The 22485-nt window shown below is 39.9% G+C and overlaps 1 protein-coding gene across 3 annotated transcripts in view; it reads left to right on the forward strand.

The window, feature by feature from the left end:
- Window positions 1-18401, forward strand: part of ZNF37A (zinc finger protein 37A) — a 33259-nt gene extending 14858 nt beyond the window's left edge. For 2 of the 3 annotated variants that reach the window (XM_043596200.1, XM_043596201.1), the window contains 3 exons: window positions 2081-2207; window positions 2497-2586; window positions 14985-18401. In XM_043596200.1, the coding sequence (XP_043452135.1) occupies window positions 2081-2207; window positions 2497-2586; window positions 14985-16438 (1671 nt within the window). In that variant the 3' untranslated portion in view covers window positions 16439-18401. The remainder of the gene's footprint in view (window positions 1-2080; window positions 2208-2496; window positions 2587-14984) is intronic. The other variant, XM_043596202.1, reaches the window with a different exon arrangement.
- The last annotated feature ends 4084 nt before the right edge of the window (window positions 18402-22485 follow it).

Raw genomic sequence — 22485 nt, forward strand, 5'->3', positions numbered from 1 at the left:
TCTTATACACTAACAATGAAGCAACAGAAAGACAAAGAAACTGATCCCATTCACAATTGCACCAAGAAGCATAAAATACCTAGGAATAACTCTAACCAAAGATGTAAAAGATCTGTATGCTGAAAACTATAGAAAGCTTATGAAGGTAATTGAAGAAGATATAAAGAAATGGAAAGACATTCCCTGCTCATGGATTGGAAGAATAAATATTGTCAAAATGTCAATAGTACCCAAATGTATCTACACATTCAATGCAATCCCAATCAAAATTGCACCAGCATTCTTCTCGAAACTAGAACAAGCCATCCTAAAATTCATATGGAACCACAAAAGGCCCCGAATAGCCAAAGTAATTTTGAAGAAGACGACCAAAGCAGGAGGCATCACAATCCCAGACTTTAGCCTCTACTACAAAGCTGTAGTCATCAAGACAGCATGGTATTGGCACAAAAACAGACACATAGACCAATGGAATAGAATAGAAACCCCAGAACTAGACCCACAAACGTATGGCCAATTAATCTTTGACAAAGCAGGAAAGAACATCCAATGGAAAAAAGACAGTCTCTTTAACAAATGGTGCTGGGAGAACTGGACAGCAACATGCAGAAGGTTGAAACTAGACCACTTTCTCACACCATTCACAAAAATAAACTCAAAATGGATAAAGGACCTAAATGTGAGACAGGAAACCATCAAAACCCTAGAAGAGAAAGCAGGAAAAGACCTCTCTGACCTCAGCCATAGCAATCTCTTACTCGACACATCCCCAAAGGCAAGGGAATTAAAAGCAAAAATGAATTACTGGGACGTTATGAAGATAAAAAGCTTCTGCACAGCAAAGGAAACAACCAACAAAACTAAAAGGCAACCAACGGAATGGGAAAAGATGTTTGCAAATGACATATCGGACAAAGGGCTAGTATCCAAAATCTATAAAGAGCTCACCAAACTCCACACCCGTAAAACAAATAACCCAGTGGAGAAATGGGCAGAAAACATGAATAGACACTTCTCTAAAGAAGACATCCGGATGGCCAACAGGCACATGAAAAGATGCTCAACGTCGCTCCTCATCAGGGAAATACAAATCAAAACCACACTCAGATATCACCTCACACCAGTCAGAGTGGCCAAAATGAACAAATCAGGAGACTATAGCTGCTGGAGAGGATGTGGAGAAACGGGAACCCTCTTGAACTGTTGTTGGGAATGCAAATTGGTGCAGCCACTCTGGAAAACAGTGTGGAGGTTCCTCAGAAAATTAAAAATAGACCTACCCTATGACCCAGCAATAGCACTGCTAGGAATTTACCCAAGGGATACAGGAGTACTGATGCATAGGGGCACTTGTACCCCGATGTTTATAGCAGCACTCTCAACAATAGCCAAATGATGGAAAGAGCCTAAATGTCCATCAACTGATGAATGGATAAAGAAATTAAGAAATTGTGGTTTATATACACAATGGAGTACTACAGGGCAATGAGAAAGAACGAAATATGGCCCTTTGTAGCAACGTGGATGGAACTGGAGAGTGTGATGCTAAGTGAAATAAGCCATACAGAGAAAGACAGTTACCATATGTTTTCACTCTTATGTGGATCCTGAGAAACTTGACAGAAACCCATGGGGGAGGGGAAGGAAAAAAAAAAAAAAAAGAGGTTAGAGTGGGAGAGAGCCAAAGCATGAGAGACTCTTAAAACCTGAGAACAAACTGAGGGTTGATGGGGGATGGGAGGGAGGAGAGGGTGGGTGATGGGTATTGGGGAGGGCACCTTTTGGGATGAGCACTGGGTGTTGTATGGAATCCATTTTGACAATAAATTTCATATATTGAAAAAAAATAAAATAAAATAAAAAAGAGTAAATTGATTCGTCAGTGGTATTGCTACTCTAATCTCTTTTTTACTCGCAAAGTCTAACACAAAACAAGGTATATATATATAGTAGAGGTTAGTAACATCTGGTCAGTTTTCAGCAGCAAAACATGTAAGAATTTGTCTTTGAACTTTTTTTTTTTTTTTTTCATATTTCCTGATTCTGACTACTTTAGACTGAGCACAATGTGCTTTTGCAGGGATTATTGTCATTCGGGGATGTGACTGTGGGCTTCACTGAGGAGGAGTGGCAGCGCCTGGACCCTGCTCAGAGGACCCTATACAGGGACGTGATGCTGGAGAACTACAGCCACCTTGTCGCAGTGGGTAGGTAGTGCTTGTTTCTCAGGCAGGCCTCCAATATGTGTGCCTGTTTTGTATTTACAGAAACCTGTAGAGTTTTTGCAGACTACAATAATATTTAGCTTTGGAATTTGGAGGTCAAGGATGGTTTATCCCTTTTGGTTGTCACAAGGAATTTGTTTCCCTGTGTCCCATAACAGGGATTAAATTAAATTTTTTTTTATTGTGTAGTTTTTGAGTTATACTGTCGTCCACCTTGAGAAGTCCTGAAACTCATCCAGTTTGTCCCACGTGATACGATTCTTATTCACAGGGTTATCCATTCCTAAACCAGAAGTGATCCTCAAGTTGGAGCAAGGAGAGGAGCCATGGATATTAGAGTCCCCAGGCCAGAGTGACCCAGGTGAGTCCGTCAGTGTGAGTCAGTTGGAGTGTAGGAGGAAATCAGATGATAAAGCATTCGTTGAGAGCTTAAGGTCATTGGAATGGTCTTTGAAGTGGTCTTCAGGAATCACTTTTTCGAGGCTCTGATGAGCCTTTGGAAGTGGCATGTTGACTTGACTCAAATATTCAGTGTCCCTGAATCACCCAGAATCTCCTAGTGTCACTTCTGTGTACGAAAGGAATAATTATATTGAATTAAGTGCACACATCTTAAGATATACTCTCTATATATGCTATATATGTGTATGTGGATCATATGTATGTTCTGTGTGTGTGTATATATAATATCTGGCTTCTTTGGTTCAGTATTATGTCTTTGAGAAACATTCATGTTGTGTGTATGATTAGTTTATTGCTGTATATTGCTGTGTAGCATTCCATTGTGACTATCCCAGAGTTTATCTCTTTATTTTTATACTACATATTAAGGATACATATTCGTTTTGAAACCTATTTGGTTTGAGTTTCAAAGTATTTAAGCATCGATATAAATAGTCTTGTGTGTGTCTTTTTGAGGAAAAATTGTTTTTAAATCTTTGAAATCATATCCTATATATCTATATTTATATCTATCTATTTATATATTAAACGTTCATTCATTTATTTTGAGAGAGAGAGAGCATTCATGTGAGCAGGGGAGGGGCAGAGAGAGAGGGAGAGAGAGAATCCCCAGCAGGCTGCATGCTGTCAGCACAGAGCCCAACATGAGGCTCGATTTCACATGTCATGGTCTCACAGGTCATGAACTCACATGACCTGAGCTGAAAGCAAGAGTTGAATGCTCACTGGACTCAGCCACCCAGGCGCCCCTAAGCTCTTAATGTCTGTTAGATGTGTGACCAGAAACAGGCTTGCTGGGTACAGGGTAGCTACATATTTAGCTTTATCAGCGTTTTTTAAACAGTTTTCCAAAGTGGTTGTACTACGTCATATTGCTACTAGCAATGTGTGAGAGTTTTAATTGCAGTTCATCATTCACTTGGTATTGTCAGCCTAATTAATTTGCTATTCTAGTTATTGTGTTGTGCTATCTTGTTCGGTTTTAATTCCCATTTCTCTGCTGACTCATGATGTTGTGCATCCTTTCATATGTTTGTTGGCTTTTGGGATTTCCTTTAGCAAAGTAACTGTTGACATCTTTTGTCAATATTATTTTATTGGGTTATTGGTCTTACTGAATTCTAGAATTTTTAAAATATATTTTGAACATAAATTTTTGGCAGATGTATGTAGTTATTGAAATCTTTTCTGAGTTATGTCTTGTCTTAGTCTCTTGATGACTTCTGAATACGGTTACAAAGACTGTCCTTTCCCCTGCTGAATTGTGGTTTTATCTTTGTCATTTATTGAGTGACCATATATTTGTGGTTTTCTTTCTGGACTTCTGATTTGTTCTACTGGCTGATTTGTCCTTCTTTACGACAATACCACTGCTTTTTATTTTTATAACTTAATTATAAGTTATGACATCTGGCAATATTAGCCTTCTGGGTTGGCTATTTTTTTTTAATTAAAAAAAAATTTTTTTTTGAATTTATTTATTGTTGAGAGAGCACGAGCAAGGTGGGGCAGAGAGAGAGAGGGAGAGAGAGACTGTCTCTCTAAACAGAATCTGAAGCAGGCTCCAGGCTCTGAGCTGTCAGCATAGAGCCCGATCAGGGCCCAAACCCACGAATGGTGAGATCATGACCTCAGCAGAAGTCGGATGCTTAACCGACAGAGCCACTCAAACACTCCTGTGTTGGCTATTTTCTTCAGGGTTCCTTGGCTATAACATGAATACAGAAAGTTGCCAGGAACATCTTTTTGGCTTTAGTTTTATTTATTTATGTATTTATTTTGAGTTATATAGAGACAGCACAAATAGGGGAGGGGCAGAGGGAGAGGAGATCTTATTCCAAGCAGACTCTGCGCTGCCAGTGCAGAGCCCGACCTGGGGCTTGAACTCACAGAACTGTGAGATCATGACCTGAGCTGACACCCAAGAGTCAGACACTTAACTGACTCAGCCACCCAGACGCACCCATTGTTTTTTAGTTTTCTATTAGATTTATGTATTTAGTTTTTAAGAACATCTTTTTTTTTTAATGCTTTTTTTTGTTTGTTTGAGAGAGAGAGAGTGCCCGTGCTAGTTGGGGAGGGACAGAGAGACAAAGAGACACAGAATCTGAAGCAGGCTCCAGGCTCTGAGCTGTCAGCACAGAGCCTGACACAGTTCGAACTCACAAACTGTGGGATCATGACTTGAGATGAAGTCGGACATTTAACCAACTGAGCCACCCAGGTGCCCCAAGAACATGTTTAGTCTACAAAATATATTAAAATAATTTTTGTGATGCCAGATATTATGGATAATGCATTGCTACTATGAGCTTTTGCATTTTCATATACATGTTAAAAGCACCTTGTCAATTTGTACAAGTACACACACACTCCCTACATCTACCTTTTTAGGGCTTCTATTGGGATTGCATTGCTCATTTTGGAGAAAATTGACATGTTCATAATACTGAGTTTTCCAATCCATGTCCATGGTATGACTCTATTTAACTCTTCTTTAATTTCTGTCTGGGTTTTTAGTTTTCAGTTTAGTAGTTTTTCCCATCCTTCATTAAATATATTCTTTGTTTTTTTAAGTTTTATTTGTTTAAGTAGTCTTTACACCAAGTGTGGGGCTTGAGCTTACAACCCCAAGATCAAGAGTCACATGCTCCTCTGACTGAGCCAGTCAGGTGCCCTTTAGTAAATATATTCTTAAATATTTTTATGTTTTCTTATACTATTTTCATTTTTAACCTTATGCTATTCATACTATTTTATTCTCCAGTTGTTTAATGCTAACATATAGAAAAACAGTTGATACTTGCACCCTGGCTTTGTATCCTGCAACTTTGCTAAATTTACTGATTTTGGTAGTTATATAGATTTTTAAAAATTTCATAGGTAAACAATTGTGTTCTCTAGGAATAAAGACAAGTTTACTTCTTCTTCCTAATGTTTATACATTTTATTTTTCTTAGCCTGTTGTACTGGTTGAGAATGCCAGTGATGTGATGTATAGAAGTGATGAAGGTGAACATTTTTGTCTTGTTCTTGACTTCAGGGAGAAACTGTTGGGTGTATTATTATTAATTTTGACTTTAGCTGAAGGATTTCTATAAATGTCGTTTATCATTTTGAAGAAGTTCTATTCCTAATTTGCTAGGAGATTTTTTTTTTTTTTTTAGATCATGACTGAGTATTGAATTTTGTCAAATGCTTTTTCTGCATGTATTGAGATAGTCATACTTATTTCATATTTATTATGTTAATATGGTGAGTGATCTTGATTGATTTTCAAATGTTAAACCAACCTTATATGTTTGAAATACATTCATCTTCATTATAATGTATTTTGCTGTTATAATCACTGAGTTTGGCTTTTCACTATTTTGTATAGGGTTTCATGTGTGCGTGTGTTCATGAGAGCTGTTATCCTGTAATTGTCCTCATCGTAATCTTTTCAGGTTTTGGGTTGAAGACTGTACTACCTTCATAAGATGAGTTGGGCGGTGTTTCATACTTTTCTATGTATGATATTATGTGAGATTATGTTATTTTTTTTAATGTTTGAAAGGTTTCACCTATGAAGCCATTGGGTCTGAAGTTATCTCTTGGTGGAGATTGTAAATTTCAGACTGTTAAATTTTTAGTATTTGTCTTTGTTAATTTTATCATAAATACAATATACAAGTATTGGTATGAGTATCTGGATTAGAGCAGATGAATTATTATTTATGTAAAGCAAAGTAACAATTTTGTGGTTCTGGTGTACCTTGATTTCTTACTCTCGGAGCAATAAGAAAAACCAGGGGTCTTGCACATACATGCAGAATTGGTATTTTGGGTGCAGAACACCGATAAAATGAATTTGGGTGCTTGCATAGAGGAGAGAGGTAGTTGTCCCCCTACCCTTTTTAAAGCAGAGAGGGGAACCTTTGCTCCCTTAGAAAGGAGTCCAAGTTCACACTCTAATCCTTTGAACTATGAGTAAATTTCTTCAGGGAAAAAGACGGTCATTATCTCCAGCTATGTGTGTATGTATGTGTGTATGTACTTTTTAAGTTCATTTATTTATTTTGAGAGGCAGGGGAGGTGCAGAGAGGGAGGATCCCAAGCAGTCTCCACGCTGTCAGCGCAGAGCCCCACATGGGACTCCAACTCATGAACCATGAGATCATGACCTGAGCCAAAGCTGCGAGTTGGACGTTTAACTGACTGACCCACCCAGGCGCCCCTGTCTCCAGCTGTATACCCAGGATGGCATCAGGGTCCCAGGTCCAGCATGCCCACTGAACTGTAAATGTCTCTAGAGTGTGTCCCTATCTCATTAGTCATTAATTACTTAACAAGCTTCATTCTTGCACCTTAAGCTCCAAGTTTTATTGAGATTTGCTCAAAAAGTCCTAACTGTTCAGTAACATAAAATTTATTTTCCCTACAGTCCCACAGTACCATTCGTTTTATTTCTGACTTCTGGCCAGTTTTTCTGTGTACGTGCCATTCTTCATTTTGTTTTAGTTTTGAAACAGGTTTGTATGCTGAAAGCTAGATGCTCTTCACGTTTTTCCATTCACCTTTTACCTGGCCCGAGGTGGTAAACCAGGTGCGGCAGCATTTATTGATATTTTGTACAGACTGTGCCTTGGTCTGTGTGGAAGAAGTCTGTGGCACGCTCTGTGGTCCATACAGCCGTGGCCAGACAGTTAAAACTGACTTGAATGCCTTCCAGGCTGAGGCAGGGTCATGAAGCATTTCAGCTCAAGGCAGGAAAAGATTCTGTCCCTCTTTCTAACAGAACACCTGCACTGTAGGTGACACTGCTCACAGAGTGCATGTCTGGGGTCTGTTCAGCACCAGGTGTTTGCTCACATACTTGAGTGTTTCTGATAACCACCCCTGGGTTCAGATCACACTTCAGTTTCAAGTTAATGCCACACACACACACACACACAATCTCAGAGGGTATACTGGGAAATAAAAATTTTGCAGTTGTTAGCACCACCTGCCCCCGCTGCCTCCATCGTGGCTTCTCACTGTCTGGTAAGCTTTAGACCCCCACCCCAGTACCAGTCTAAATATTTGGTTTTGTCTTCTTTTCAGGCAGTCAGTTCCAAACAGTCCTGCTTGTCCATGACGCCATTTCGTCCATCCCCTTCTCTGTGGTATGCATGGTACCCACAGGTGCTCCGAGCTGCTGTCTTGTGACACCAAGCAGGGATGGGGGAAGCAGCTGCCAATTTCACTGCCAGGGATTCGCTGCAGTTTGTAGTTGGGTTGAAGAGCTCGGGCAGCAGTTAGCGGGAGCAGCAGAGGCATTGGTCCTCTGGGAGGAGAACTCCGAGAGCAGGTCTGACAGCCCTGTCCCCATGCTGCTATAAAGGTTCGCTTTCCAGGTGCCAGAGAGTTTGCTTTCCTTCCGTCATTACAAAGTCCGCGTGTCTTATTGGAAACTGCAGCCTCACAGTCTTTCCAGCCATCCTCCACTCTTAGCCAGACCTTGCATCTGGAAGGGCCAGGTACAAGGGAGACCACAGCCCTGTAGCAGAAGCGTTTTCATACAACTTAGAATTAATTCTGATGCTTGAAACTGTTTTTTGGCTGTGTTCTGGCCTGGAGTCGCTGTCAGGGAAAAGAGATCCATCATGCGCACGTGAACGGTCAGGGTGAGATGTTGAATTTGCAAAAGAGGTCCGTGTACTACCCGCCCCCACATTCACCCCTTTTCCCCTAATCGTATCCAGGAAATAGCCTGGAGACCATCCCTTTTGAGGACAGCTGCATTTAATAGACTGCTTTGCTAAGGTGTGTGTGCCAAGAAAGAGGTGAGGGAAATAGACTCATTCTTGCTCATTATTGAAAAGTCACAGTAGTGAGATACCCTCTAAAGGAGTTTAAAATTGAGATCAATTCCCTGTCCCAGAATGGATGCTCCCTACCCCCCACCTTGCACCTTCCACAGGAACATGAGCTAAGAACACAGTCAGCTCCTGTAGTCTGGGTGGTGCAGGCCCCGGCACCAGAAGTAGCCCTCTCCACGATTCTGCCAGGATTCACCGTGTTTCCACAGCCCACAGTGCCTCAGGGTGGCTTTCAACATTGTCATGGTCAGAGTCCTGCCACTACACAGAGGGACCACACCTGCTTTCACACCTGCCTGGCAGAGCTGAAGGACACAGCAGAGCAGCAGCTAGGAGAGAGCTCTGTGACTCCATCAAGGCCTTTCTTGCTGGGTTTTATTTTAAAAAGTCTTTTTTGGGGGTGCCTGGGTGTCTCCGTTGAATGTCCAACTTAGGCTCAGGTCATGATCTCGTGGTTCAAGAGTTTGAGCCCCGCTTCGGGCTCTGTGCTGACAGCTCAAAGCCTGGAGCCTGCTTCGGATTCTGTCTCCCTCTCTTTGTGCCCCTCCCCCACTTGCAAGTGCGTTCTCTCTCTCTCTCTCAAAAATAAATAAACATTAAAAAAATGAATAAAATAGAAAGTCTTTTTCACCTTGCCAGTGGTAGATTCCAAGTTGATCCACTCAAAAATGGGTTCAACAGGCTAGAGACCCATCATCACTCTCCAGTAAATCAGGCATCACATTTTAACAAGAGCTCATTAGCAAGTTCAAAATGATTTTTCCAAAAGGCAGCTAGCTCCCAAAGTGTCTCTCTGTCTGGACAGGCCCTCCCTTGTTCTGTTCTCCTTCTGCACACAGCCCTCCCTTAGGCAGATCATCAGTCTTGCAGACTTGTTCTGTCTCCAGTACTGTAAGATTCTACACATGGACACTAAATCCTCACCCACAGACACTTCTTCCCTTGATAGGGACAACTGTCTCTGGGACTTACACCAAATTGTTTTCTGCCACATCTTTGGACGTAGTAGCCACAAGACAATACAGAGCTGTTTTTAAAAATTCCCCCTTTTTTTGCTTAGTGCAAAATTCGCACCTACTCCTAGAAGCTAAATTCAGCGTTGGGTGTTGTCTGGGGCAGAGCTGGGGCTGCAGGGCTGCCATGGAAATCTTTTTAGGAACCTCCCCCCCCACCGCCGCCTTTTAAAAGTTCTTCTTTGATCCACGGTTCATGGGTTGTTTAGAAGGGAGTTGCTTCTAAAATCATTCTTTTGTAGTTATCCTTCAGGTCTTGAGTTCTGGTTTAATACAGAGAAGATTCTTTGTGTGATTTCAGTGGCTTGAAAGTCGTTGATGTTGTCTGTTTGTACTTGAGAAGGATATATGTTCTACAATTGTTTCGTGTAGTGTTTTATAATGGTCTTCTGGTCTTCAGGTCTTCTGTATCCTGATTGTCTTTTGTCAGCCACTCTGTCAGTTACTAAGTAAGGTGTTTTAAAATCTCCAAGTATGATATTTCTTGAAGCTGTATTATTAGGCAGACAGAAATTTACGATTGTTATGTCTCACCTTTTAATGGACTCTTGAACCACTATGTGGTGCCTGTCTCCGTATACGCAGTGATGCTCTTCCTTCGAGTCCATTTCTGGTATTAACATCGCCACACCAGCTTTCTTTTCTTTAGAGTTTGTAGGATATATTCTGTTTCATCCTTTACTGCCAGCCTTACCACACTCTAGTTGTTGTTAAATCTAGTCTGACATTTTAAATTTCTTGTTTAGACTGTTCAGTCCATTTATGTTTACTGGTATAATTGGGCTTAAGCCTGCAGTCCTATTTCGTGTCTTTACGTACCATTTCTTCTTTCTTCTGTTATTTCTCCTTTCACAACTCCTTTTGTGTTTTTTAATTATTACTTTCTTTTGCCTCTATTAGCTTTTTATAGTTATATAGTCTTTTATATAGACTAGTTATATAGTCTTTTAAAAAATTATTAGCCTTTTAGGGGTTACACTGTATGTAACAATATGCATTCTGTTAGGGCAGAACTGGAGAGACGAGTGGATGCCGGCTGCGTGGAGATGTTCAGTCGTGGGAGCTGTATGAGAGCTTCTTGCTCATGAGTGCAAATAAACCAGAGGTGTGGGCTCGTAGCTGAATCCTGGGGCACCATGAGGTTTAGAAGTGATGACGATGAGGACTGAGCAGCGGGGATGGTGGGGGAGTCTGTGAGGATGGAGTAAATTTGAGAGAAGGTGATACTCTGGAGGCCAGAGAAGAATTTCAAGGAGAAGTAAAGGACCTCAGGCTTGAAGACAGAAACATAAAGTTGGCATTTTAACCTTGACTTCTTAGAAACAGGAAGAGCTAAGACCTGCCAGTCAAACCCCACTTTGAAAGAACAAGCAGAAAGCTTAACTGTCAACAACAGAACAAGTGAAGGGTTGCCAAGAGCAGGGAAAAACGGGGTGGAGGTGTGTGCCCAGCTGCCACGTCCGAAGGTGTGACCTCGGATCGTCGAACCTCATCTTACAGAACAGGAGGAAGGACTTTTAGGATGCTGGTAGATCTCTGTAGTTTCTTTGTGAGAAGCAGAGGGCTGGAGTGGACTCCACACTGGGGGCTGGATGAGGACTCACGCACACAAGCTCTGTTGGAAAGATGCAGGCCATCTGTGAAGTGGTAGAAAGTGCAGAAGACTTTGATACTTGAAACAAACCAAAGACTTCTCTCGGTTGGTTGGAGACCGTAGTAAAGATTGAGGAGAGCATGCAGTGCCCTTGTTAAGAAACATAACACGAGATGGATTCAAAGTTATTATGAGAAACAGGAGAAGACAGGACAAGCAAGTGGCAGGTGAAAAACAATTCACTTGAAAATGTTATCGTGTAATGTCTGACTACTGTCACTAGTTTTTAATATAAATTAACAATGAAGCATGGTTTCTGGTGTACGAGAACACAAGAGAGGCAGGTAATTCATTCTGAAGGAGATAGTAAGACCACAGGAAGGTGTGTTATGAACTGTGTTATATCATAGGAAATAATTCTATGTTATTATATCATAGGAAATAATTCTATGTTATATCATAGGAAATAATTGAAAAAAAAGAATAAAATCACTGCAGTAATCAAAATACAATTAAAAAAAAAAAAGAGGTAGAAAAGATATTGCAGGGGTGCCTGGCCAGCTCACTCGGTGGAACAGAAGATGCTTGATCGCAGGGTTGTAAGTTAAGCCCCATGTTGGGTGTAGACATTACATAAAAATCTAGGAAAAACAAAAAGATATTGCTGAAAATAAGTAGGAAACATGGAGGTTGTAAATGAGAAACCTAAACAGAAAACAAGGTGTGGGAAGAGTGCCTGACATTGAGTAATGGCTTCTTGTGTTCATCACATGTTTTATATTGCCAAGAGAAGCTCATCGACTACTTCAGCATACTTCTCGTTCCATGTCTGCCCGTCAGGAAATTAATTCCTGGTCATATAGTTAGGTAATTATAGTTTATAGAGGCTTCTCTTCCTATCAGTATTTTGATCCTCCAAAGAGAAAGATCTTGGTTTCACTTCTTAAAAATCTAGTATTACACATTAATGATTTTGCTTGACCGTGGAGCCACATAGAGCCAGATTTTCATAATAATGCAGAAAGCCATTACCACAAATTCTTTACAAACTTACATGCCAGCTCATCAATCATGTAAGATTTGTTAGATTCTGATTTATTCTGTGTACACTGACATAGAGACTGAAAAAAATCGTGTCTATTATCATCCTTGTTTCTTCTTATCAGAAGTAGCACACACTCATTTTAAAATTTACTATGGAGTGTGAAAGCCAACCCCGTGTCATCTCCCTCAGATGAACAGGACATTTTTGATGGGGTTTATATGGATGTGTTAATAACATTTAAATACTTATTTTCATTATAAACTAACATTAATTATTAATGTCATAATATTAAATACATTATTCTATACATGCTTTTTAAAAAGTTTTCAGTGACATTTTACCATATTCGCTGTTTTTTTTACAGACTTTTTTTTTAAGTTTATTTATTTATTTTGATAGCATGAGTGGGAGAGGGGCAGAGAAACGGGGAGAGAGAGAATCCCAAGCAGGTTCTGCACTGTCAGGGGCTCAAACCCAACAAACCATGAGATCGTGATCTGAGCCAAAATCAGACGCTTAACTGACTGAGCCACCCAGGTGCCCCAGAACTATTTTTAAAAGTACAGACGTTAAACCACTAAACCTTTCAGTATGATGCCTAAAATTTGTGTTTGGTAAAGCTGTGCAGTTAATTCTGATAAAAACCGTTTGTTAAATACCATTGACTTCATATCTGTTCAGTGTTGAAAGAAAATCATAGGTAGAGTTATGGCTGCCAGAAACATAGTTGAATGAAAATCAGAGCTGCATGAAATATTTAAAATTTGGGGTGCCTGGGAAGCACAGTCGATTGGGTGTTCAACTCTTGATTTTGGCTTAGGTCATCTAGTGGTTCGTGGGATTGAGCCCCTTGTCAGGCTCTGCGGTGATGTCACAGAGCCTGCTTAGGATTCTTTCTCTCCCTTTCTGTCTGTCCCTCCCCTGTTCACACACACTGTCTCTCAAAATAAATGAATAAACATTAAAAAAAAAAATTAGTGTTTAACAAAGACAGTGTTACCACAGTGTAGTTCATGTTGTGGTAAAGTAAATTATACAAACAGATTTTTTTTTAACTTTTTATTTTAATCACCCAGTGCTTATCACGACAGGTGCACTCCTTAATCCCCATCCCCTATTTTACCCATCCCCCCACCCACCTCTCCTCTGGTGACCATCAGTTTGTTCTCTATAGTTAAGAATCTGTTTCTTGGTTTCTTTCCCTTTTATCCCCCCTTTGCTTGTTTGTTGTGTTTCTTAAATTCCACATACAAGTGAAATCATACAGTATTTGTCTTTCTCTGACCGGCTTATTTCACTTACCCTTACATTCTCTAGCTCCATCCATGTTGTTGCAAATGGCATGATTTTATTCTTTTTGATGGCTGAGTAATATTCCGTTGTATGTATATGTATATATATATGTATATGTATATGTATACACACACACACACACACACACACACACCACATCCTCTTTATCCATTCATCTATCGATAGACACTTGGGCTGCTTTCATATCTTAGCTATTGTAAATAATGCTGCTATAAACATTGGGGTGCATGTATCCCTTTGAATTAGTATTTTTGTATTCTTTGGGTAGGTACCCAGTACTGTGAGTGCGGGATCATAGGGTAGTTCTATTTTTAACTCTTTTGAGGAATCTCCATACTGCTTTCTGCAGTGGCTGTACCAGGTTGCATTCCCACCAACAGTGCATGAGGGTTCCTTTCTCTCTGCATCATCACTAATACCTGTTGTTTTATGTATTTTTTATTTTAGCCATTCTGACAGGTGTGAGGTGATATCTCATTGTGGTTTTGATTTGCATTTCCCTGACGATGAGTGATGTTGAGCATCTTTTCATGTGTCTGTTGACCATCTATCTGTATGTTTTCTTTGGAGAAATGTTTGTTTATGTTTTAGGTCTTTTGTAAGCTAACGGAGTGAAAGAATATAAGATTATGAATGAGAATGAGCAATTTATAAGGGACAAACAGCTGGGCTTACCAGAGTAAAATATATTCATTCTAGATTTGTAAATTGACAGCTTGATTCTAAGCTGAATCCGGATATAACTGATATGTTCTCTTCAGTGTGATACCATTGTAAAAAATATTGTCAGTTCTTAGGTTGTTGGACTCAATAGTATTATTATGGGTTTTGTACAGTATCGTATGGTATATCATTACAAATATAGTATTGTAGATAGCAGAGGAGTAAAGGTGAGCATGCATAACCAAAAAAATATTAAAGTAAAGGTAAATGACAGTTTTAGGACCAGGTTTAGAATTGTAGGTTTTCATGTTTTGCAAAAATATAGAAGTGTGTGTGTGTGTGTGTGTATGCAGGCTTGAAGACTAATGTTAAATCAGGTGAGATTTGGTTGGGGGAAAGCCAGAAAGCATTGGAAGAGGGTTTGATGGTTCACTATTGAACAACTCAGATGGAGTAAAGGAAAATATCTATAAATCAGAAAAGAGCTATAAATCTGATCCTGTGGCAAGGCTGGCTTGACCACTCATTGATTTTGCTATTTTGTTGTATGTTTTTATTGCTAGTGGTTTAGAACTAGTGACAGAATTAGATATTAGAGATTGGGTTATAGTACTGTTCTCTTTTGAATTAGAGTTCTTAGAAATTTGATTTGTTGCTGTTGTGTAGAATGGAAGAGAGAGATGAGACTGGAAATGTGTATACTGTTGTCATAATCTAGATGTGAGAAGATAATGACCTAAACTTACCCACTCCCCAAAACCTAACTAATTCTGTTTCTCCTAATTTTCCTGTCAACTAATCTTCCTTGTCACTCTATTTATATTTCAGAATTAATTAATAGCAGTAGAAACTATTCAAGAAAGAAGTTCAGTGAGTTTAACAAAGGTAGAAATTGGCTCCATAATGATAAGCATGAAGGAATTTATTCTGAAGAGAAACTTTATAAATATAATAAAAACGGGAATGGCCTCCATCTTAATGAAGATTTTGTTCACCGTCAGAAAATTCAAATTTTGGAGCAACCTTTTGAATACAGTGAATGTAGGAAAGCTTTCCATGAGAATTCATTCTTTGTTGTACATAAGAAAACTTACACAGGAAAGAACTCCTGTGAACACACTGATTATGGGAAGATCTTCTGTGATATGTCATCCCTCATGGCTCATCAGAGAACACATCCAAGAGAGAATCAGTATGAATTTAATGAATGTGGAGAAAATTTCTTTGAGGAATCCATTCTCTTTGAGCATCAGAGTGTTCAGCCTTTCAGCCAGAAGTCAAACTTCATTCCAGTTCAGAGAAGCCACTCAATTGACAATGTGATTGAATATAATGAATGTAGAACGTTTTTCAGTGAAAAGCTAGTCTTTGGTGTACAACAGAGAACACGCACAGGAGAAAAACCTTATGAGTGTCATGATTGCGGAAAAACCTTCAACCAGAAGTCAGCCCACACAAGACATCAGAGAACACACACAGGGGAAAAATCTTGTGAATGTCAGGAATGTGGGAAAACTTTCTACAAGAATTCAGACCTCATTAAACACCAGAGAATTCACACAGGGGAGAAACCTTTTGAATGTCAGGAATGCGGGAAATCCTTCAGTGAAAAGTCAACCCTCACTCAACATCGAAGAACACACACAGGGGAGAAACCGTATGAATGTCGTGAATGTGGGAAAGCCTTCTCGTTCAAGTCAGTCCTTACTGTACATCAGAAAACACACACAGGGGAGAAGCCCTACGAGTGTTATGAATGTAGGAAAGCCTTTCTTAGAAAATCAGACCTCATTAAACATCGAAGAACTCACACAGGGGAGAAACCTTATGAATGTAATGAATGTGGGAAATCCTTCTCTGAGAAGTCAACCCTTACCAAACATCTGAGAACTCACACAGGTGAGAAACCCTATGAATGTATTGAATGTGGGAAATTTTTCTGCTACTACTCGGGTTTCACAGAACATCAGAGAAGACACACAGGGGAGAAACCTTTTGGATGTAATGAATGTGGGAAAAACTTCCGTCAGAAGTCAGCCCTAATTGTTCATCAGAGAACTCACATAAGACAGAAACCCTATGAATGTAATGAATGTGGGAAATCATTCTGTGTAAAGTCAAAACTCATTGCACATCATAGGACACACACAGGGGAAAAACCCTATGAATGTAATGTATGTGGAAAATCATTTTATGTGAAGTCAAAACTCACTGTACATCAACGAACACATTTGGGGAGAAACCCTATAAATGTAATAAATGGGGGAAATCACTCTGGGTGAAGTCAAGATTTTACAGAAAAAGAATACAAAAGGGGAGAAAAATCTGTTGCTGTAATGATTTTGAAAACATCTTAGGTCTAAAGTCAGTTCTCACAATACAGCAGAGAACTTATAGAGGGGAGAGAATAATATGAAGCTATTGAATATAGAAAACTTTAGTGCTGGAATTTGAACCATAGAATATATCAGAATTCTCAGAGTGGAGAACACCTTATCAGCAAATCGCCCAAAGCCACACCTCACAAGTTAGAAACCTCTATTAATGTTCATAGGGTAGAAAATACTTGATCACAGGCTATAGAACATGCACAGATTATAGGAAGCTATAGGAAAGCATCGTGCTATTTTATTAGTTGTGTGTAGCATCTCAGTGGATATCAGTAGTTTCTAGACAAAATACATTATTTTAAATGTGTGGGAGCTTTAAGTTAAAATCTAAGCTTATGCATCAGATATTTTGAATTGAAGGATCTCTGGCAATTTAAGGTGGAGGATGGTATTCATTTAGAAATAGCTTTGTATTTTTGTTGAGATGCAATTTGGCCCATTGCTGGGCTTGTTATTCCCCACTGTTTAAGGTATTAGATATGAAAACACAGCACGCTGGGACCAGCAGTTAGAAGCAAGTCAGAGGCTCATGCATCTGCAGAAGAAGAGAAGATTTTTAGCAAGGGGACCAACCAGGAGGACTTTCGGATGCCCAGGTAGAGAGAGAGGTTCTGGATTGTTGGCTCATGGACGGGCAGCTTGCCAGCAGGATGTGTTCGTGCTTCTGGGGCAGACTGTTGAGAGCGGCTCATCCTGGCCTAGGGGGTCAGAGGGGAAAGGTGGGTTGCTGCACGCACAACTTAGTGGAGGCAGTAGAAGTGAGCGCGCGTGAAGCATAGGTGGTCTCTTCCCTGGCAGGCGTTTACGTTTGTCTCAGTGTCACCCTGCTGGGGTGACTTGTCATACTCCACTCTGTCTCTCCACATACTTAATACTTTCATAGGTGATGTAACAATTTCCAAAAAACGTAACAGTCACATACAAAAATGTATTCTTTGGAGCGCCAGGGTGGCTCATTTGGTTAAGCATTCAACTCTCGATTTTGGTTCGGGTTGTGATCTCATGGTTCGGGAATTTGAGCCCCATGTTAGGCACCATGCTGAGAGCACAGAGCCTGCTTGGGATTATCTCTCTCAGCCTGTCTCTCTCTCTCTCTCTCTCTCCCCTCTCTCAATAAACATTTAAAAAACATTTAAAAATGCATTCTTAAATATAAAGCTTTAAAAAAGCACAAGTAAAAATAAGTAAATTAAAAAGCACAAGTAGATTCCAGTGCTGGGTAGTAACTTGTAGCAGGTTGGTGCCCTAATGAGAACAACTAGAGAAACATCACAAAAAGCATCTGTTTCAATGCAGCTTATTGCTGCAGGAGCAAAGAGGACTAAAGGTAAAATTCAGGAGAGGAGTGAGTCACAGAAAGTTCCCCGGGCAAAATGCACCTGTTTCCCCTGGGAGCATTTGCCAGCTTTAGGCACAGAGGAACCTGAGTCCTGAGCTTGGCTCAGGTAGAGGGTGAAGCTCGTAGCGAGAGGGCGGAGACCAGAAGCCAGCAGAACTTTCAGCATTCAAGGCTGGAGTGAAAATTTCTTCAACATTAGAGGTTTAAGCCTCGTAGCTAGTTTCTCAAATTTTTAGAAGATTGACTCAGGACGGGAAGGAGCCTGAAAAGCTAGGCCGAAAGTCAATTTTATTCAGGACAGAAAAAATGATTGGAATTCAGTTCCGAAAAATGATTGGAACTGTTAGTAGGATGGGCCCTTGGCAAGCACAGCATGCTATCAGTAAAGGTAAGGTCATACCAGAGGTCAGTTGTACAAATGATACCTGATATTAAAAAAAAACCAAAACTGCCCAGAAAGAAAACTCTGAGTACAGATGCTTTCACTGCAGTTATTCTAAATATTTAAGAAGGAAATAATAGGAAGCTCCCATGACCTTTTCCAGAGAATGGAAGATGGAACTTTTCTAATTCATTTTGGGAGCATGGTACAACCTTGATACCAAAACCTGTAAAAGACATTTCAGGAAAGTAAAGTTACCAATATTTTATGAATTAAGGTGCATAATCTTAAATTAAAAAAAAAAATCCAGTCATATCCATGGACCAAGTAATGTTTATTAGGGGAATCAAAGGATTTACTATTTAAAATTAAATCGACTTGGCCAGTTCTTCTTCCTCTCACGTTCTCCCTTCTCCCTTGTGCTTTCTGTGTTTCTCTTCTGCCTTCCATTCCTAGAGTGGAAGTCAGAACAGGCCTGCCACAAAGGATGAGAAAGGTGTGGTGATGTGCACACTTGCATCAGACGTGTTGAATGCAACTGGAAGAGATGATCATCGTGGCTAAAGTATCGCTAACATTGAGCAGATGAGAAAATGTGCTGAGGATGATGAGAGCCAGATCAAAGGTTTTCATGAAAATGGAGAGGGGAAAGTTAGAAAATCCCGGGGTGTTGGATTGGAATGTAACTCACAGAAATTGTGTGTGTGTGGTGTGTGTGTTAGATGGATCTGTCTGCTGAGAGGGTCTACACACAGTGACACCCCAGGAGCAGTGTGCACACCAAATGCCAGGTTACTAATGTCTAAATGCTGCCCTCCACCAAAAAAGGGACTGTCTCCGGAGTGATGGCTAGTTTCAGATAAAAGATGGGGAGAAATACATGATAAACCTGAATCATCTTACCTGCCAGACAGTAAAAAAATTTTCAAATAATCATGGAGTCAAAAGAACCACCTTGGTCAGGTTCCACTGGCCAGATTTGAGACAGTTTGAACATAGCATCAGAATTATTAATTCCCATTAATAAAATGGGAGTCCATTAATGTATAGTGATATAGATAAATTTGTAAATTCATAAAGGAGAAGGGAAGACTTGTACAGAAGAATGCCAGTTAATAAATGTAGGGAGAATAATGGACATAGAAAAACACCATTGGGCAACCATTGGAGGGGCAGTTGATTCAGGAGGTAGTTGTCAGCATAGATTAGAGTCTGTGAGTAGAGCTTTGATGAAGAACAGGATATGGCATAATCTTCAGATATCTCCCCACAAAATACCCATCAGCTGCAGAGGTGAAAGGGTGATTTTGTGATTAAACCTGGCAGACACCAGCATGATCAGGCAATCAAAGTTCACCTCACCAGTGGAGTAGGACAGGTCAGCATGATGTGTCCCCTGATGAGATGCACTGAGAAGAGGCAGCATCATTTGTGTGGTATTTTAGCCAAGAAAGCACGACCTGTAGGATGCCTGGATAGCTTAGTGAGTTAGGTGTCCAACTCTTGGTCTCAGCTCAGGTCTTGAGCTCAGGGTCATGAGTTTAAACCCTGTGTTGGGCTCCACACTGGGTGTAGAGTCTGCTTTAAAGAAAAAAGAAAAGAAAGCTTGACCTGTGTTTATTTAGGAGGAAACATCAGGTGAATCCATATGAATGGTTATTTTAGTGAATGCAAAGCCTATAGTTTTTTATTATGTGAAAGATACGAAAAAGACTGAGAGGCTGTTTCAGATTAGAGGTGACTGGAAATAATTTTAAAATAAAAATGAAGACCAGACATTGGTAGAACAGTTGGCAAAATTCGGTGTATGGATTGGATGGTCGTGTTTATCAATGTTTGTTTCCTGATGTGGATGATTGCTGGGTGGTTCTATAGGTTAGTGCCTTTGGGGAAAATACACACTGGAATATGTAGAGGTAATGGAGCCTCATGGCTGCAGCTTGGTTTAATTTTTTTTAATGTTTATTTTTGAGAGCGAGACTGAGTGGGGAAGGGGCAGAGACAGAGAGAGGGAGGCACAGAATCTGAAGCAGGCTCCAGGCTCTGAGCTGTCAGCACAGAGCCCGACACGGGGCTCGAACTCACAGAGCAGGAGATTGTGACCTGAGCCGAAGTTGGACGCTTAACCAACTAAGCCACCCAGGTGCCTCTGCAGCTTATTTTTAAATGCTTTAGACAAAGGCTGAGAGAGAGAGAGCGAGAGAGAGCGAGCGCGCATGCGCGTGTGCGCATGCGCACACAGCGCAAAGGACTGATGGAGGAGATGCAGTGCGGTTAGGAGAATCTGAGGGGGATATGGGAGTTTTTTGGTACTGCACTTGTGACTTTTTTAAGTGTGAAGTCATTTCAGAATAAATATTTACAAGTTTAAGGTAGTTGATGTAACCTACCACATTAGTAGAAAAAATAAGTGAAGCCATTTGATTATTTCAATAGATGCAGAAAACGTATTTGATTAAAACTTTCCTTTCATGGTTAAAAACCAATAAAACTAGGAACGGAAGGAAAGTTCATCAAACACAAAAGGAAACCAACATACAGCAAATATTATACTAAATAAATAAATATTGACCTATATCTTCCTGATATTAATGAGACAAGAATGCTTGTTACCACTTCTGTTTCACATATGAATGAAGGCTCTAGCTCGTCAGTAAGGCAAAAAGGAAGTAAGTTTAAGGCCTAAAACTTGGAAGATTGAAGTGCCAACTCATTATTGGTAGGTGGTATCATTGCATGGAAAAGTGAAAAAAACTTATGGAGAAGTTACTAAAAATGGTGAATTAGCAAACTCACTGTGTAAAAAACTACAAATAGAAAACAAGAGATAGCAGGACAGTTGTATCCACCCAGGATCCGGTAGCAGAGACCAGATCTACCTACCTGCCTTAAAACAAAACAAAACAAAACAAAACAAAACAAAACAAAACAAATCAAAACAAAACAAAACAAAACAAAAAAAAAAAACAAAAAAAAAACGGAAAAAAGGAAACTGATAAAATCCAGGAAATAACTGTTTTCATGACAGTGGACATCAGGCAGTAAAGGGGCAGTGATCCCTATAGGTGATGGGTAGGTTCACTATATTATGATGGTTTTTCAGCTATATTTATCAAATTATATCAAGATGTACACTTTAAAATTTTTTAAAATGTTTATTATTTTTGAGAGAGAGAGAGCAAGCACGGGAGGGGCAGAGAGAGAGGGAGACACATCGGAAGCAGGCTCCAGGCTCTGAGCTGTCATCACAGAGCCCAAGGTAAGCCTCAGACTCATAGACTGTGAGATCATGACCTGAGCTGAAGTCGCTGCTTAACCGACTGAGCCACCCAGGCACCCTGTCAAGTTGTACACTTTAAATACTGTTACATCGCTATTAAGCTTACAGTATTCCAAAAACAGTAAGTTCTAGAAATCCAAAAACTGCACCGCCACCAAATTAAGGGATATTAAAGGTCAAAATAAATGAAAGGATATACATAACTCTTGATGACTTTGAAGGCTCATTTCCCCAAAACTGAATGGTACATTCAGTGCAACCTAATCACCATCTAACAGCAGGTTTTGTTATTGGAAATTAGCAAATCTGAATTTAAAATGTATATTCAGGGGCACCTCGGTGGCTCAGTCAGTTAAGCATCTGACTCTTGATTTTGGCTCTGGTCATGATCTCCTATGGTCATGAGATCAAGCCCCACATCACGCTCTGCTCTGGGTGTGGAGCCTGCTTAAGATTCTCTCTTCCTGTCCCTCTGCCCCTCCCCTGCTCATGCTATCTCTCTCTGTCTCTGTCTCAAAAACACGTATATGCAGATGCAGTGACCATAGCTAAGACAATCAAAATAGAAAAATAAATCTGCAGGACTTAGATTTTGGATATCAAGACTGTGATATAGGCACGAGGATAAACAATGTCCAGAAACAGGCCCCAATATCTTAATATATGACAAAGGTGACACTTTAATATTGTGGTAAAAAGATGGTAATTTTGATAAATGGTGAGTTAGCTCTGTGTGTGTGTAAAGAAACATTTTGACTGTAGCCACCCACTATACACAAAGACTTGTTTGGTGTGGATTATATATCTAGATGTGAAAGTAACACTTTTAGAAGAAAATATAGGCGAACATCACAGCTTTGGTTAAGACAGCTTAAACAAAAAACAAAAACCATAGATACACTATATGTTAACTAACTTGGGTTTAAATTAAAAAAAAA

Source organism: Prionailurus bengalensis, chromosome D2, assembly GCF_016509475.1.
Source record: "Prionailurus bengalensis isolate Pbe53 chromosome D2, Fcat_Pben_1.1_paternal_pri, whole genome shotgun sequence".
In the NCBI taxonomy this organism is placed as follows: domain Eukaryota; kingdom Metazoa; phylum Chordata; class Mammalia; order Carnivora; family Felidae; genus Prionailurus; species Prionailurus bengalensis.